Below are 17,983 nucleotides of genomic sequence, written 5' to 3'. Positions count from 1 at the left end.
AGAGGTGGAGCTTATGCAAACTTTCTCTCTCTCTCTCTCTCTCTCTCTCTCTCTCTCTCTCTCTCTCTCTCTCTCTCTCTCTCTCTCTCTCTCTCTCTCTCTCTCTCTCTCTCTCTCTCTCTCTCATATAAATCTGTCATTGATCACGTAAGAGCAGTGTTGAGAACATACAGAGCAGCCTGTAACCATGACTCTGACCAAACTACTTCTGTTGTCTGTCTATCTACTAGGTAAGTAGATGCACTCTTATTGTTGAATTGTCTCCTTTACAAGCTAGAGAATTGATGTGAGACTTCATGACTTTGTCTCCACAGGTGTTCAGGGTCAGACACTGACTGAGTCTGAACCAGTGGTTAAGAAGCCTGGAGAATACCACAAACTGACCTGCACAGCTTCAAATCTTGACATGAGTAGCTACTGGATGGCTTGGATCAGACAGACTCCTGGGAAGGGGCTGGATTTTGTTGCGATCATTGAGAATGATAGTGACAGAATCTACTACTCCCAGTCAGTCCAGGGTCGGTTCACCATCTCCAGGGACAACAACAAGAACCAGGTGTATCTCCAGATGAACAGCCTGAAGACTGAAGACTCTGCCGTTTATTATTGTGCTAGAGACCACAGTGACACAAGAGGCTGCAGAGCTGTACAAAAACTGATGAACACTGATCTCACATGAGAGACTATGAGGTGTGACTGCAAAATATATCTCCCACAAGACAGATATGAGAGGAGAAAGGCCCTCCACATTATCATCCCTCTACATTTGAGTATACCACTAATATAACAGCAGAATTCCTTGTGTCCTATTGAACTAAACTCGTCCAATTCAGCCATGTCCTGCTCCTCCATATATATTTATAGATGACATATCCAATGTCCAATTATGCTGATAATGCTACAGTACATAGCTGTTTCAAAATAGATGGAGAGAAATGGTGTGTCTGTAAAATGTAATGTAAAAGCCACGTTTGCGGTTGAAAATTGTTGAGGATTGACCCCACATCATTTGATGGCACTTGTACAGATGGACATTTGCTTTTATGGATGTAAAACCTATGTACAATACTTCAGCTCAAATGAAGTCTAGATATTGGTTACAGGTGGCAAAAGAAAACATATCCTAAATATCTATCCAGCCAGTCATCCTTCCATCAACTCATCCACTCATGCCTTTTATATTATGTTACAATATGTATATAATGAAATGTATACAGAACAAATAAACCTGTTTTACAATTCTTATCAACCTGAATCACATGCCATATGATCTTTCCTCTGTGATAAAGAGTCATTTAAAAACACCTATCGTAATATAAAAAGGAAAAATATCCCACGTTTTACATTATTACTATTAGATAATGAAATACAGTGTTTCATCAGTAGCTTATATGAAATTACATTTCTGTACATGTTACATTGCTGTACTGGTCATAGTGCAGCTGCTGACTTACTGTACAGTGTATCTACTCTTGTTTTGTATCAGTTTTTAATTAGTCCTATGGATGCAAAGTAGTCAACACTCCTCCCCTTCTCTGTTTATAAAGAGCTGCATCCTGTGAGTTTTGGGTTCTTTTGATACAACTAACATAGAAGTACTGCTAGAGTGTCTAGTATAGTATTTATTCATGTCATTTGTAGTCTGTGTCGTAAATAATTTTGTAAGTTCCCTTGTCTAGTGAAATAATTACAAGTCTCGAAGTGAAGAAAAAGTCCTGTCTGTGTGACACGTAAAAAATAAACTAAGTCCCAGAGTTGAAAATGATCCTAAGTGTTGAGGTGGTTTGATCCTAAGTCCAACAGATGCACTGGAACTCAGAGTTTGATGCAAAGGTTTATTCGGACACAGGGTGACAAAATTATCCAAACAAAGTGAGTGTGCTCCCGGGAGCAGACTGCCCGTTTCTCTCCGGACAATCCCTTATATATTTTCTTCCCATTATTTGTGTCATTTTTGCTATTGGTGCCGTTCTGTTGGTGACAATTTCTATGCTTTGTCACCCAATTGGCTCCTGTACTAGGGTTTCTGATTACAGAAGATGTACCACGTTGGCATCTCTGTACTTACATAAATCTGACCATGTCCAGGCCCCTGTTGGGTGAACACACATCGATTTTCTTCGACTTGGTATGGGATGCTCAGGCTTTTATAAACATAGAAAACCCCTCAACACAGACCTAGTGCTGACCTGGGTCTGACAGCTTCAGACTTGGCTTGTAAGAGCTCCAGAAGTTGGGCCATAAATGTATGTCCTAATTTACAGCTAGGCCTCTGCATTCCTTTGAGTGGTATTTCCCCATCCTCCTTTAAAACCAATGTCCCACACTTCTATTGTTCATAATCAGTCACAGCTTAGCATCAAATTTCCAATAATACAACTTAGAGTATAATATAAAGAATAGCTGAGACATTCATTTTTCAATCAGATAGTTCCATAATTGTAACCCATCTCCATCATTTCAGCAGGCTGACATCAATTTCTTCATCATCTGAATTAGTTTCCTTATTATTTGACACAGGTGTTTACAGTGACCCTGAGGTTGTCCAGTCTGGTCCTGTGGTTGTGAAGCCAGGAGAGTCTTTCACCATCTCTTGGAAACAACAAGACAACTTGTCCACGTTGGATCAGACACGCTGAGGGAATAAACATGTAGCATTTGGGATATGGATGTACTGATGGGGGGAGTGATGTTGTGAATTCATTAAAAACAAGATCAGTTTCAGAGGTGACAGCTCTAGCAGCACAGTGTTTCTAGAAGGGAGGAACCTGCAGACTGAGGACACAGCTGTGTATTACTGTACTAGTCAGTCACACTGATACACACCAATAGCAGACCTGTACATGAACCCCCCCTTTCTCTAAAATCGATTTAATATAATAGAGAATATCAACCTGAAGGGGGCACTCTTAGTTTCCAATAAAATGTAAAACCATAAGCATATGAATTATGAGCAATCGGGAGTGAACATGTTGAGTAATCTCCACAGACACTGTCTGTGGAGAATAACTGTCCTTAAATATCTAGAAATTATTACAGATTACATACAACACCACATAATGAAATACAGTGGTAAATAACTGTAAAGATATATTCCAGGATGGTGTTCTAGACAATGATCATGTTCCACAGAAAATATTCAAAATATACCATAAAACTGGTAAAAAAAAAGATTTCTCATTCTAAAAAGTACTCTATCAGATTATCTGATGTTGTCTCATATACTGTAGTTATTCCCAACACATTCATCTTTTCTCAATGCAAATTTAATCTTCCCCCTTCTCTACTTTCTCCCCCTCCGCCTCCCCATATAAACAGGCTCTATGTGAGAGTCCTAGTGAGTCTCTGAGTCCAGGAGAGTAGACAAGAGCAGCTCCCATCAAGTCCATCTCTGTTTCTCAGTAGGAGTAAAGAAGACCAGTTCCCTCCAGTTCATCTTCACCATCAACCATGTTCTCTGTTTCTGTGCTGCTGCTGCTGGCAGCTGCTTCCTGTGAGTCTCTGGGTAGAATGGCATGGAAACTTCATTGGGAATGAAGAAAACTGTCTATATTAATGACCTAGAGGAAACTAAATGTATGTTGTAATAATCAGTTCATGCTTGTTATCTGTACGATAATGGATCATGGGTTTCATTTCCACAGATGTGCATGGTCTTGAACTCAGCCAGCCAGGCTCAATGGTTGTGAAGCCAGGAGAGATTCTGACTCTCACCTGTAAGGTGTCTGGCTATTCTGTCAGTGACAATAGTGCCAGCTATGCAACTGGATGGATTCGACAACCTGCAGGGAAAGCACTGGAGTGGATTTTCAACATATGGGATGACGGAGATACCTACAAAAATAATGCACTAACAAACAAGTTCAGTATCTCTAGAGACACCCTCAGCAACTCAGTAACTCTAAAAGGACAGAATCTGCAGACTGAGGACACAGCAGTATATTACTGTGCTCGCCACCCTCCACATGGATACAAACCTACAGCAGACATGTACATAAACCCTCTCCTCACTAGATAGAGATGAATATGTGTAAACCTGGAGGGGGCGATCTTAATCAAAGAAAACTTTAAATAAAATGCCATTGACTGTAGAAACGTAGAGGACACTGGGGAGTGACAACAGGGAATGTTATGAAGTCAGTTATGCCGTCTGTGGAATGGGACGTACCTGAAATTTCTATAAATAATTACATAGTTTGCTGTTATACTGTACATGAATGAATCATTTAGTTTACTTGTAAAGTAACACCAGTATTGTTGTCCAGCCATTGATAGAAAAGTAGGAGAGTGAAATCATACATTTTTTATCATTACATTTGATGGTGGGAATCAGAGAGGAGGATAAATGAAGGTGAAGAATTAATATGAATGTTGTTGTGGCTATGGCAACCTGCTCAGCTACACACAGACACACTTTGCAGTACATCATATGTGAAGGACATGACTACATGAATATGAATGAATATCTATATAGAGTATGGATGACTTTATGACTTTGTTTCCGCAAGTGCATTGTCAGAATAAAGTCTGAACTAGTCCAGTGGTCATAAAACCTGGAAAATCACACACACTAACCTGTACTATTGTAACCCTATCTTTCTGAAGCCATCACAGCAAATTCTCCAATCTTTTCGGTGGGGGCAACATTACAGATAAGACACGTGTTAGAACAGTGAAAAATAACTTTTCTTTCTTTAATATGAAGCATCGACATTACAGCACAAAACAGAACCTATTATCTGTGTATCCAGAATAGCCTCAACATCCCCCCCCCCCCCCCCCCCCCCAAAGCTGTGTAACCCATGATAAAAGGGCAGAAGAGCCAATAACCGCTTAATTAATCTACAGAGATATTTCCCTAAAACGAATGAAAATACACAACAAATTAAATAATAAAATAATAATTCATTAACAATTTGATGTTACACTATCTCTGGATTTGACAGGAGTAGCTTCTACACAGATGGCTTCACAACTGTACAAAAACGGATCAACACGGATCTCACTGTAAGAGGCACTAAGGTGAGACTGTGATGAAAACATATCCACAAGAGATCTAAGTAAAAGGCCATTTAATTGTGAAGGCCAAAGTATACTTGAACTTCACAATGTCAGCCTGATCCTGCCCCATTCTATTTTCAAAGACATGAAGAGGCAGGATAGTGAGAAGTCTAGGGGATCTCATAATCATAGTTCCTATTTGAACGTCTAGAGAGCGGTCTATGCAAAGCATCCCTGCCTTAAACTCCTTATAACCATACTCTCATCTCCCTTCCTCTCATTCTACAAGGCTTGAACTGACATCAAAGCTCTGCTCTACTCTTATCACTGAGCCGTGTGGAATTATCCCTGCTTACACATGGAGCTGAGAACTGTCTGGAGTTTAGCTCTTGTTTTGTTCACACAGAGTAAGTAAACATTGTGAGATTATCAATCGGACTGAAATGTCACTGTCTGTACAATATACATAATTCAAATGTTTTACACTTCTATTTGTGTTTAGGTGTCTGCTGTGAAGATGTCAGGCTTGATCAGTCTCCCTCTCAAGTTAAAAGACCCGGAGACAGTGTTAAACTGGTCTGTGAAAACTCTGGGTTTGAAATGACAGATTTCTATATGCCCTGGATAAGGAAGAAACAAGGGAAAGCTCTGGTGTGGATTGGGAGAGTAAACTGTGGTAGTAGCTCCGATATAATATATGCAGACTCTGTACAGCTGTACAGAAACACAACACGGCCTCCTGGTGTAACACTATCTACATAAGAGTTGAGAGAAGTTATAGTGAACATGTTTTTTTAAGAAATACTATAGCACTGAAATTGTTAAAGGATCCTAACATGAAATAAATATGGTGCATTTCGCTTGCTTTTATTGTTCCAAAACATGTAATCAATACTTAAGCCCAAGTGAAGTGTTTATAATGGTAACAGTTGTATTTAGATTTTATGTCTTTTTAAGTAGTTATTCATTCATCCATCCATCCGTGCATTCATTCATTCATTCATCCATCCATTCAACCTTTCCAGCCAGTCATCCTTCCATCAACCAACCCACTCAATTCTTTCATGATTCATAACAAATATGATCATGAAATGAGTATACAGGACTAATTAACCAGTTTTTCCATTCTTATGAACCCTGCTCATATTTCTGTATAATCTTTGCTGCCTGTGAGAAGGACAAAATACCATCAATCCACAAACAAAACTAAACTATACTAAATCAACTAGCTATTGCTGAATTATACAGTACATTCATTCTAACCAGAAGGTTATCAATGGTCTTATTTTAAAAAGGCATGCATTATTCAGAGATTCACCTGTAAGGGTCCTGGATATTCTGTCAGTTAATCTAGGTACATCTCATGATGCTATACTGTAGCTACTCCACAGTTGGACAACACTGGGGTGGATAACTCTTATTTGAGTGGGTGGAGGACCCTTTGATGAATAAGTTCAGCATGGACAGAGTCCTATAGCAGCACCATGACTGTACAGGGACATAATAAGACTGAAGACAAAGCTGTGTATGTAGACCTGTACACTAATCACAACATACGTTTCACTCCTGCATGAATGAAGGATAAACAATGAAGGATTTGTCAAAGAGTGATAGGGCACCAGTGCTGCTCCAATGTCCAATGACTTATTTCTTCCATCTGGTATTAATGATCACTTTATGTCTGTGAATATGCAAATCCTTTTCTAAGAAGATCTAGGTCTCCTCCCACTGCTCGCAGACTCTGATATAGACTCTGAGACTCAGGGGAGGAAAGAGGAGAGGAGCTGTCCTTATCTGATGGCTGAGCTCCTTCATCTCAACTCTTTTTCTGTTTTTCAGCTGTTTAGACCCAGTCTCTCACCTCCTCAGAACCAGTGGTGAAGAGACCAGGAGACCCAGTCACTCTGTCATGTATTGTGTCTGGATTCTCTATGAGTAGCTATTATATGCACTGGATGAGGCAGAAACCAGGGAAAGGACTTGAGTGGATTGGATACATTGACAGTAGTGCTTACTATGCACAGTCTCTCCAGGGTCAGTTCATCATTACTAAAGACAGTTCTAAGAACCAGATGAAGTTGGAGGTGAAGACTGAAGACTCTGCTGTTTATTACTGTGCTCGAAGCCACAGTGACACAGGAGGCTGCAAAGCTGTACAAAAATGGATCAACACTGATCTCACATGAGAGACAATGAAGTGTGACTGCGCTAAAAACATCTCCATAAGAGATTAATGAGAGGAGAAAGGCCCACTACATCATCATCCCTCTACATTTGAGCTTACCACAATACAATCAACATAGTTTGTCCTGTCCCATTGCTCAAATGTATAAAACAGTTTTATCAGAAAGGGAAAGAGAGTTTGTAAGAGAGGGAGAGTGGCACAGGTTTCTACTGGAAAATGTCCAAAACTCAAAAATGTTATGTAATAAATTGTTTGAGTGCTGTACTTCTTATTTTGGGAGTTTTTATTCAGTTTTTAGGAAGTGCTATGGATGCAAAGTAGGCAAAACTCCTCCCCTTCTCTGTATACAGTATAAAGAGAGTATGACCACTGTCTCTCCATCAGTAGAGAAGACCAGCTCCCTCCAGTTCATCTTCAACACCATCAACCATGTTCTCTGTTTCTCTGCTGCTGCTGCTGCTGCTGCTACTGGCAGGTGCATCCTGTGAGTCTCTCAGAATGTAGGGGGCATAAACAGCTCTTAAAAGTGACTGACGTAAACAAAACGTGTTACTTTTACCTACTTTTATATTGTTTTATTATCACTTCTTTTTGTCAGGTGTGAACAGTCAACAACTCACCCAGCCAGCCTCTATGACTGTCCAGACAGGTCAAGTACTGACCGTCACCTGTCAGGTCTCCTACTCTGTTAGTCCTGGTGGCTACTGGACTGCATGGATTCGACAGCCTGCAGGGAAAGGACTGGAGTGGATTGGGAGCATTTATACAGGAGGCTTATTCAACAAAGACTCCCTAAAGAATAAGTTTAGTTTAACAGCAGACGGTTCCAGTCGCACTCTGACTTTAACAGGACAGAGTCTACAGACTGAAGACACAGCTGTGTATTACTGTGCCCGACATGCACTGTAATTGAAAACAACAGTAAATTTGTACAAAAACTGTTCCCACATGACTTGGGAAAGAACATGTCTGATCCTGAAGCAAACTTATTTGAATGTGCTTCCTCTATGCATAAATACTCATTACACATTCAGCACCTCTTCACATACCTGCTACTACTCCCTATGAACAGTCTCTGTGTGTGAGTCCAAGTGAGTCTCTCTGAGTCATGGAGAATAGAGCAGTCAAAAATAAGACTCTTAACAAAAGAACTAAAGAATTGCCTTCTACTGTATGACTGAGCTGGATACTTTTGAACAGTAAGCCACACCGTTCAGGTAATACAGTAACAGGTACATTAAAACAGAGGTAATGGACTTTGCTTATCTACTGTACCTTAGCGCTACTCAACGTGCTTACTTTCATTCTTTCTTTTTTTTACTTCTGATTCACCTCATTTTTTAAACGATAACATTTGAAACAGTATCATTCAAAGGTACTAACGACCATGCTTAAGAACAATTTGTACAATCAATATATGCCACCAATCTTTTTTTAATGATAAACAAATGATTTGTACTTGCATAGAAAGCTGAACTTTTCCATGGACTTTTCCTTGTCTTCCTTGAGGTTTTAAGTTTGCTAAGGGGCAGTTCTATGGAAGTACGTGAAGGCATTCTGACATTGCTTGGAAAAGGGCTATACAAATAACATTTGATTTGGACATGAGGTCCACTGAGAAGCAAAAATAGTTCAATAAGGACATTCCTCCTTACAATGCATCCCTACAGTTATGAGATTTAAAGTTTGACAGGTTTTGTTTTCAATATTATACAGAGTGGTTCGCTGTAAATTTGCAGTTAGTAATTATACATCACTTCTACAGTGCACGGCTGGTAGTTATATTTACAAACCACTGTATATCATGTTTCTGTCCTGACTGTGCTGAAAAAATTAAAAAAAAGATTGATCGATTGATTGATCAATATACTACTTACTGGAATTTAGTTCTCAAACTGTTCTCTACATCGAGTAATTTATGGATTCATAAAGATTCATATCGGAGAGCTCACTGTCTCTGCTTTTCCCCCACGACAAAAGATACATGCACACAATATACTGTAATTTGTAAATTTGATGTTTTACCCCCTGTGGAATCACTATAGGGGACTGCTTTAGCTCACTTTGACACAATAATACATTCGCAAATTGTGTATATATTTTTTATTTTATGCAATATGGTATAATATAATATTATATACCGGTAATTAAATATTATATAATAAAATATTTAGTTTTTAGAAACATTTGTTACTTTGCTAGAATATAGGACAGCATTTTTTCTACATTTGTTTTGAATCTTTTAAAATAATAGTCATTCTTGTTGTACTGTAAAAATAATTATGCATTAGTATTGACCTGGTACCAACTTGTTACAAGGCGACTTTTAAAAGATAAATTATTCAAACCCAGTTCGATTTCTTATCTCTTGGAATCCAGATCACACATGCCCCTGTAGATTTATTTAGGTATGTAGTGCAGTATACCATAACTAAGATACTGCACATAGGGAATTACAATGATCCTGTATTGTACATAAATTAACACTCACAAACTTCTCTGTATCCATCCTGTTTGTGCCTGATCCCACACACAGATACAATATACATATACAACATGTAGTATTCTGTACATCTCCTGTGACATTGTCCTTGTGTCCACTGAGGTTGTTTGGTGAGAAGGAGGGGTTTTTGTCCTGGTGTGCATCATTGTGATTCATGGGACGCACTGTGATTTTTCACCATACAAAAACTGTGCTCCTCTGAGAATGTTAACAATTATCAATTCAAATTCAAACAAAACTGCTATTACCAAATATAAAAGGAATTGGTGTACAGCAGCCACCAACCTTCCAGTCAAACCAAACTTACATTGTTTATCAAAGGGTTATGACTAGTCAAAACATATTTAAGCTTAAACAACAATATCAACAAATTTGCATATGTAAAAAATATATTAATTACATAAAGGACTTGTTGCAGGTACACTGTTTCAGAAGAAATTATTTTGCTAGGAGCAGACTCCAGTTAGGATTCTGCTGAGATATAGTTGGGTGTTTTTGTTCTAGTGTATATCACAGTGATATGGAGTGGGGGGCCACAGTGAAACATGGGTGTTCAAAAACCGTGGCGTAAAACCAATCATTTAATACAAGCTGAACATGTAAAAACAATCGACTGACATGACTACTCCATTTAACCAACCCTAGTAGGGTAATACCCTGAAGGAAATTAACTTTTAATACAATATTTGTAGGTGTTGATGGTGTTCTTTAAACATGAAAAAAACAAGTTTATTAGAACAATCATTCATTTTAGAATATTTATCCTTACAATTAATTGTCTGGAAATGTAGGGATCATATCTTGGAATTATTTGGATTTCCATATTTTGCATGAGTTATAGGACTGATTTTATGTGTGGAAGGTTTTTGCACAGGCAGTGAGTGGAGACAGAGCACTGTGATGCTTTTGACTACTGGGGTAAAGGGACTCAAGTCACCGTTTCAAGTGGTAAGTTCACTCTCAACTCGTTTTTCAATAGAATAATCTTACAATTATTTATGCCATAACCTGTTGACCAAATAGATTTTGTTCAGCAAAACAATTCCCTAAATTATACAGCATTTTAAACATTTCTAGGTTTTCACATCCTGTGGAATAAAGCAGAAGTGGTTTGTTCTTGATGTTTGTCATATTCGTAGAACATGTGCAGGAATACTTTAAAAATAAGTTACAGCAGTGCTATTATTTGTATAATATTGTTGTTACGGCCACATGTGTTGTGTTCTTTGTCACTTTGCCACTAAAGTTGGGGCGTAACAATTGTACATTATCAGTACTGAATGTTAAGGTGCACAGTACTATTTCTAAAAATTACCACCAAGTTCATAGTTCTTTGTAAAATGTTTTTTCTACTTGAGCTTTGCTAGCTGGATTGATGGCGTTATGTCAGTTACATGTTATATTTACTTGTTATAGTTACTTGTATAATTACAATGTGAAGCATCAAGTAAAATCCCCAGAAAAACATTATGTGACTTTTAAAACTACATTATGTAGATATACTTAAAGGTGTGAACACTTGGGAACACTGTTGGTTTTCATTTGTTGACCAACCAATGAGAGTGGAAAAAAAGGCTGATAATATTTCACTCATATTGCAGATGTGCAAATGGCCCCATCCTCCCTACTTACATTCAGGCAATGTGGAGACAAAGTCAGTAACGAATACATTCTTGGCTGTCTTGCTACGGGCTTTAGTCCGAGCACTGTGACATTCAAATGGACAAGTGGAGGAAGTGACCTGACGGACTTTGTTCAATACCCCGCTGTCCAGAGTGAAGGAAAGTACATGGGAGTTAGTCATGTTCGCATCCTACAGAACACCTGGGACAACACCAAGACTGTCCAATGTGCCGTAGAGAATCTAGGTGGTAGCAAATCATCCACCATCACCATCGATAAAATAGGTAAGGTTTTTGTTTATTTTTGATTACATGTAAAATGGTCCCAATCATTTTATTTATTCCCCAAACGATCTTATGTATTATCATATTATAGTTCTATGCGTTAGGAATTAACAAAATGGCCAATTTCATTGCTACTTTCTCTTGTTTAGTGGTCAAGTCTCCCACAGTGACTTTGATGGCCGTATCAAGTGGAAGCACCCAATACTTGGTGTGTATGATCGAAGGTTTTGCTCCAGACAACTTCACAGTCAAGTGGAAGCATAACAACAATGTTGTTGATGGGACAACATGGCCTGGAGTAAAGAAGCTCGGGCGCTACTCTGCCAACAGTTTCCTGAAGGTCGATGTGAGAGACTGGAAGAACAAGCCCGAATACACTTGTGAAGTTGACCACTATGGAAAAACCATTACTGAGAAGATCACTAATGGTACACTTTAATGATGTAGTCTTCAGTAAAGTCACTCACCCAATGTACTGTACCTTCACAAATGTTCTCACCCACACATCATTATTTACCTTGTTGTATGTTTATCACCTTGATATTAACATGGAATGTTACTTTTTTCCCTGTAAAAAGTTCACTGCCCCTCTCTTAAAAATGGAGACTCCTCAACACGTGGTAAGTCTCCAAAAGCAGGAAGTATGCCATCTCACCTACTACCAAACTGAATTTGAAACACTATGCACAACACTATGGCCAGCACCAGCAAACTTAAATGACTAATAATCAACTGCTAAAAACATTTTGGAGGGCTGCCATCCAAGCTTAATGGCAACCCTGAGTTAAAGACGGTCCTAACAACAATGTCATTATCAGGTGGAGAACTTCCTACAGTTTCTGTCAACCTCCCCTCAGAGGAAGAGCAGAAATCGAATCAAAAGGACGTGACTCTGGCTTGCCTGATGACCAGCTCTTCTCCATGTGACTACCAAATCAAGTGGAAGGAGAACGAAGGAAAATACCAGGATGGAATTACCAGCCCTCCTCAGAAAATCCTTAATGGCTCCAAGTATTTGGTTACCAGTGTTTTAACCATAAGCAAGGATAAGTGGGAAAAAGAAGACCTGCATGTGACCTGCACTGCCCTTAATGGCTCAGATGACAACTCTGTCCCAATTCAGAAAACAGTGTCCAAAGCTCAGGGTAACTCTTGTGAAAAATAAGATAATACCATTTTTATGAGGTTGAATGTTCTAACGTGAAGTATGTGTCTGCATGTGTTTCTGTCCTGTGAAGCTACTTATGTTGTCACAATCTAGTCACCATTTGTGTCTTTTACAGTCTTTGTTAACCAAAAGTTAATACTATCATTGTTATGTTTATTGTGTGTGATATTGGCTTTATATGGTGTCAGTAAGTTGATGTTTTGGGTCTTTGTTGCATGTGCTTTTTAATAAATGTTTCTGCATAATACATTGTTTTGTTTCATGTCAATCACAGTGATTATGTCTGATCTAGTCCATGCTGCAATGACTATGACAATACTGTATAAAAAAAAAAAAAACTAAAAAAAAACTGCCCAGAGCAGATAATCTAAAGTAAATCAAATTGACAGTTATTAAAACAGTTGGTCATCCTATTGCAAAGCATCTTAATCAATGCAACAGAAATACTAAGAATACTAGAAAATTGCTTTTCTGTCAATACTTTATTATGTACAGTAGCACAGTTTATGTTGATGAGTGAATAGCTACTGCTGTTGCAAAAATAAATGTCACATCTTTACATGAAAGGAAGCAATTGCACATACACACACAAACAATGTTTACCCAGTATATGAACTCTCCTCGTGACCTCTCTCTGTCCCTGTTTTGATCATTAGCTCCAGAACCCGAGACAGGCTTTGCACTAAGCTGCAGAGAAGAAGGGGATGAAGATGATGAATTCAAGAGCCTCTGGTCCACTACCTCCACCTTCATCTTTCTCTTCCTCCTCTCCTTCACTTACAGTATGCTATTCAGTCTTGCCAAGGTACTGCTACATTTACTGACAATGTTTAACTGAACACTACATTCTAATTGAAATACAGTTTTGTGGATTTCATATTTATTTGTATAATGATCTTTGATTCTTAATCAACTCAATCAGATCACCTGCTTAGCATCTTTCTGGTACAGTATGGCTAAATGGAGTTTGTATTTATTTTCCAGATGAAGTGAATTTGGAGGGGATGGTCATGTGCACTGTCCAGGATATCAGTCTTTTATCACTCGATGTACAGTACATAATGCAATATATCAACATGAGGTTTTTATGTTATGTTTTTACGTGTGTTGCTGGCAGAATGGAGCACTTTACTGAATGTCATCTGTGTATACAACTGGATGATAACTTTTTTTTATTTGTAAGAGATGTTTGCTTCACCATCTATGTGTGCAATTCTTTGATGCCTTTCTTCTTTTGATGCTTTAAAACAATCTTGATTTAAGCAGCGCAATATTCTATGCCTTGTCACTTCACTCTAATCAAATATATAATAAACCAGAAAGAAAGCTTCAGAACATGTTTCTCCTTTAATTCCTCTTCGACATCAAGTGGAAAAATACAATTGTTTGCTTTTATTAATAATTTGTATTAACTAAAATATTTGACATGTACGTATGGTATTATATATTTAGATTAGACAAATGCAAATGTACAGAATGTACAGCAGCAGGGCTGTTAAGTCATTCTGTGATGGTTTCTAGGTTGTCTAATAATAGAGTTCTGTGAGTGCAGCTTCCCCTTTGCTGTTCCCTTGTGGCTGCACCTGCGGCACTGAAACTGTCTAGAAACTGTCAGGTCCACAAATAAACTCCCTTGCAATGACATTTACATTTAACAGACGCTCTTATCCAGAGCGTCAATGAGCAGATAATGCCTTATTCAGTATTATTCAATCGGCATCTAATTTCTTTAGATTTTATATAATAATTAATAAATGAAATTGAAGGGGGAAATGTGATAAATCTATTATTAATCCCTCACAATTTAAAAATGTTTAACCTAAAGGCAGTTACGATTGTTGGACGTGTTTTGTCCCAGCCCATGTCTCAAGAATAAGTAGGCCTACTGGGCCAAGGTAATACAGTGGATGTCAGTGAGTTAACCTCGTGTTTCGCAAGCAGGTTGTAGGGCCGCATCCAAAATGTAAAAGCCCCATCCAAAAAGCGGTCCCATCCACATTTTAAAACAAACCAACGCCTCTGTCTGAGACAATAACCATTCAGTCAATGCTGTCAACGCATCCCAAGTTGTACAAAAGAAAGAATATTTGGCTGCATGAAAATGTAAAATGCCTCTCGAATCGGGGATCTCTGTCAGCGAACTTCCATCTCAACTTCGTACTCATCTATTCACACCCAGTTCCACATTTTGAACTGTTGGACAACTGATTGGTTATAGGCACCAGGCTCGTCTCAGAATGGGTTTTATTCGCCATGAAAGTTTGTACAGACAAGGAATTTGCTTTGGCAGGAAGGTGCAAACATTAAACATATAGGAATCAAATTTAAATATGAGGACTAACTATACTAAGGGTACATAACTAGCAATACTAAGTGGAATTAGATTAAAATAAACTATACAATAAAATATAAGGTGCAGTAATTTACAATATAAAAATACAAATATTACAAAAAATACAAATGGTACAAGATTGTATTGTGCAGTGCAAAAAGCAGTGTCTCCAGAATTAATCGGATGGGTTGTCATTTGGTTTCCACAAGGGGGCATTTTGTAGCTCTCTTATAGAAACTTTTAGCTAAAATAATGGGTGTGTGTGGGAGGGGGGGGCTACACCAGCTACCACCGGTGCCTATGCAGTTCCTTCTCACACACTTAAGCATTAGGCTAGAAACTAAAACCAACTAACCTTAAACTTCCCAAGCACACATGACAGGAAGGAGATAGACATGGCTGCGTTGGCTCATTATCCTTGGCTGCCAGCTGATCAATACAATTACACCATGTAGCAGGTAAACACTATCCTCTAGTGGTAAAAAAGAGACGTTGCCTTGTAGACAGGTCCAGCTCAGATTCCATTTATCGTCTAACGGTTAGAATGGGCACTCAAGTCTCAGGCATTCGCCGTGAGACTCACGCATTTCAGCCATTTCTCACGCTCTCACACAACCCCTTGTATTTCTCACACTGAGAAGGGATAACTTGTCCCACATGTAGTGCCCCCTACAGTACAGCTGACTACGCCACCCCTTGAGCTAACTGATAGAATAGTGTACTGTAGAGCAAGGGGAACTCTGCCCCAATGAGTGTAAGTTAGAAAAATACAGAATTACAGTCTTTATTTCATATATTGGAGGTCGTACAGGCTGGTCAATAAATACATTAAAGGTGGGAATCTTCACGGCCACAAGTTAAGATCAGTCAAGCCAAAGAGGATGAAAGCTACGGTTTCGATACCACAAGTGAATAAAAGTGCACGCAACCCTTACACCCATTGCAAACTTCAAGTTCGGGTGAAACACTCGGATAATTGCTACGGGCAACACAGCACTGCAACACTAGTCACTCAGTGAAGTTATACTATAGAGACCGGCTTCCCAAAGCTTACAGGATGTTATGGCTTGACCAATAACGGGGGTGACTACGGGGAAGACAATGAACAAAACAAAAGAAAGAAAATTCCTCTAACCTGGGGCTCACAACACGTTCACCAAGACATACAAACAGTCCCCAACAGGGTTGCCAGGTCTGTGTGACAAAACCAGTCCAATGGCCAATCAAAACTAGCCCAAAACCAGCCAAATGGACAATAAAACAAGCCCAATATCAGAACTCAAAATATTCCCCTGCCACACCATATACACTGCTTTTAAAGTCCAACAGCATTTGCTATCATTGCCAAATGTATTGTAATATCTACAAAGTAACACCAAATGTTTAGTATGCCAACATTAAAAGCAGTTCTCAGGAGACTGAGAGCAGCTGTAAAGTATTTTCAGTAAACATATTATTTTGCTGCTCTGGTTCCAGGCAATACTTCAGATTTTCAGAGAAGTTTCTTCATCGACTCTTGTCCAGAATTTAAGAAGTCCTATGGATGCAAAGTAGCCAACACTCCTCCCCTTCTCTGTATACAGTATAAAGAGTGAATCTGTCTCTCCATCGCTCAGTAGGAGTAGAGAAGACCAGCTCTCTCCAGTTCATCTTCAACAGCATCGACCATGTTCTCTGTCTCTCTACTGCTGCTGCTTGCAGCTGCTTCCTGTGAGTTATAAGTTGACAAATAATAAACCAGGCTGCAAAATACATACAAAGTACAAATATTCCATTGTAATGTGTCTTTGTGTAATTTTTTCATATGTGCCTTGCTTTGTGAAAGTATCTAACCATGTTACTTTGCAGGTGTCTTCTGTCAGATAGAACTGAGTCAGCCAGGCTCTCTGACCCTGCAGCCTGGACAACCTTTGACCCTCTCCTGTCAGGTCTCTGGGTATTCTCTAACCAGTACCTGCTGCTGTACAGCTTGGAACAGGCAGCTTGCAGGAAAAGAACCAGAGTGGATTGGATTTGTTTGTTATGATGGTAAAACATATTATGGCAGCAAATTCAGCAGCAAGTTCAGCATCACCAGAGACACCTCCAGCAGCACAGTGACTCTGAAAGGACAGAGTTTGCAGACTGACGACACAGCAGTTTATTACTGTGCTCGCTACCACATTGATCCAAAGCAACAGCAGACCTGTACATAAACACTCCTCATTAGATAGAGATGAATATGTACCAACCTAGAGGGGGCGATCTTAGCCTCCAAATAAAATACAGAGCATAGAACTATGAATACCAAAGACAACAGGGAGTGAATAAGTCAGCTGTTATGAAATCAGTCGGACGCAATACGTAGAGAGTGACTCTACTCCAAACCTTTCAAAATGGTGATACATTACATGATAGACGATCAATTACATTAACACCATACACTGTAAACCAAACAAAGTGAAACATGCTGTCATACATGAATGATTCATGTGTCAAGTTTTAATGTATCAGTGTACTGAAAGGAAGGTTTACAGACTCCTCCAAGAGAAAATGTTTCTACTTTTGGTTCTGACAGTATGAATCGTGAATCGTAAATGACTAAATGTAAATGTAAATAAACTAGCTATGGCTGAATTATACAGTACATTCATTCTAATCAGAAGGTTATTAATGGTCTTATTTTAAAAAGGTGTGCATTATTAAGAGATTCACCTGTAAGGTTCCTGGATATTCTGTCAGTTAATCTAGGTACATCTCATGATGCTATACTGTAGCTACACCACAGTTGGACATTACTGGGGTGGATAATTCATACTTGAGGGGTGGAGGACCCTTTGATGAACAAGTTCAGCATGAACAGAGTCCTATAGCAGCACCATGACTGTACAGGGACATAATAAGACTG

General features: G+C 38.9%; 2 protein-coding genes and 2 gene segments (V, D, J or C); all 4 read left to right on the top strand.

Moving 5' to 3' along the window:
• The window catches only part of ighd (immunoglobulin heavy constant delta), a 75,968-nt gene that overhangs the window by 24,574 nt on the left and 33,411 nt on the right, over positions 1-17,983 (top strand). The window lies entirely within an intron of this gene.
• Positions 173-13,822, top strand: LOC134011408 (immunoglobulin gamma-1 heavy chain-like). Its single transcript, XM_062451027.1, has 9 exons — positions 173-230; positions 315-623; positions 10,572-10,637; positions 11,291-11,596; positions 11,746-12,024; positions 12,175-12,216; positions 12,415-12,741; positions 13,421-13,569; positions 13,749-13,822. The coding sequence occupies exons 1-9, from the start codon at positions 188-190 to the stop codon at positions 13,755-13,757; spliced, it is 1,530 nt and encodes a 509-aa protein (XP_062307011.1). The 5' UTR covers positions 173-187; the 3' UTR covers positions 13,758-13,822.
• On the top strand, positions 3,448-4,130 carry LOC134011401 (immunoglobulin heavy variable 4-38-2-like). The segment is given in 2 exon segments: positions 3,448-3,493; positions 3,645-4,130. Coding segments are annotated over 2 exon segments (417 nt in total).
• On the top strand, positions 7,477-8,132 carry LOC134011341 (immunoglobulin heavy variable 4-38-2-like). The segment is given in 2 exon segments: positions 7,477-7,670; positions 7,785-8,132. Coding segments are annotated over 2 exon segments (366 nt in total).

The sequence above is a fragment of the Osmerus eperlanus genome, chromosome 2, assembly GCF_963692335.1.
Source record: "Osmerus eperlanus chromosome 2, fOsmEpe2.1, whole genome shotgun sequence".
In the NCBI taxonomy this organism is placed as follows: Eukaryota; Metazoa; Chordata; class Actinopteri; order Osmeriformes; family Osmeridae; genus Osmerus; species Osmerus eperlanus.
This window is presented reverse-complemented; position numbering and strand designations above follow the sequence as displayed.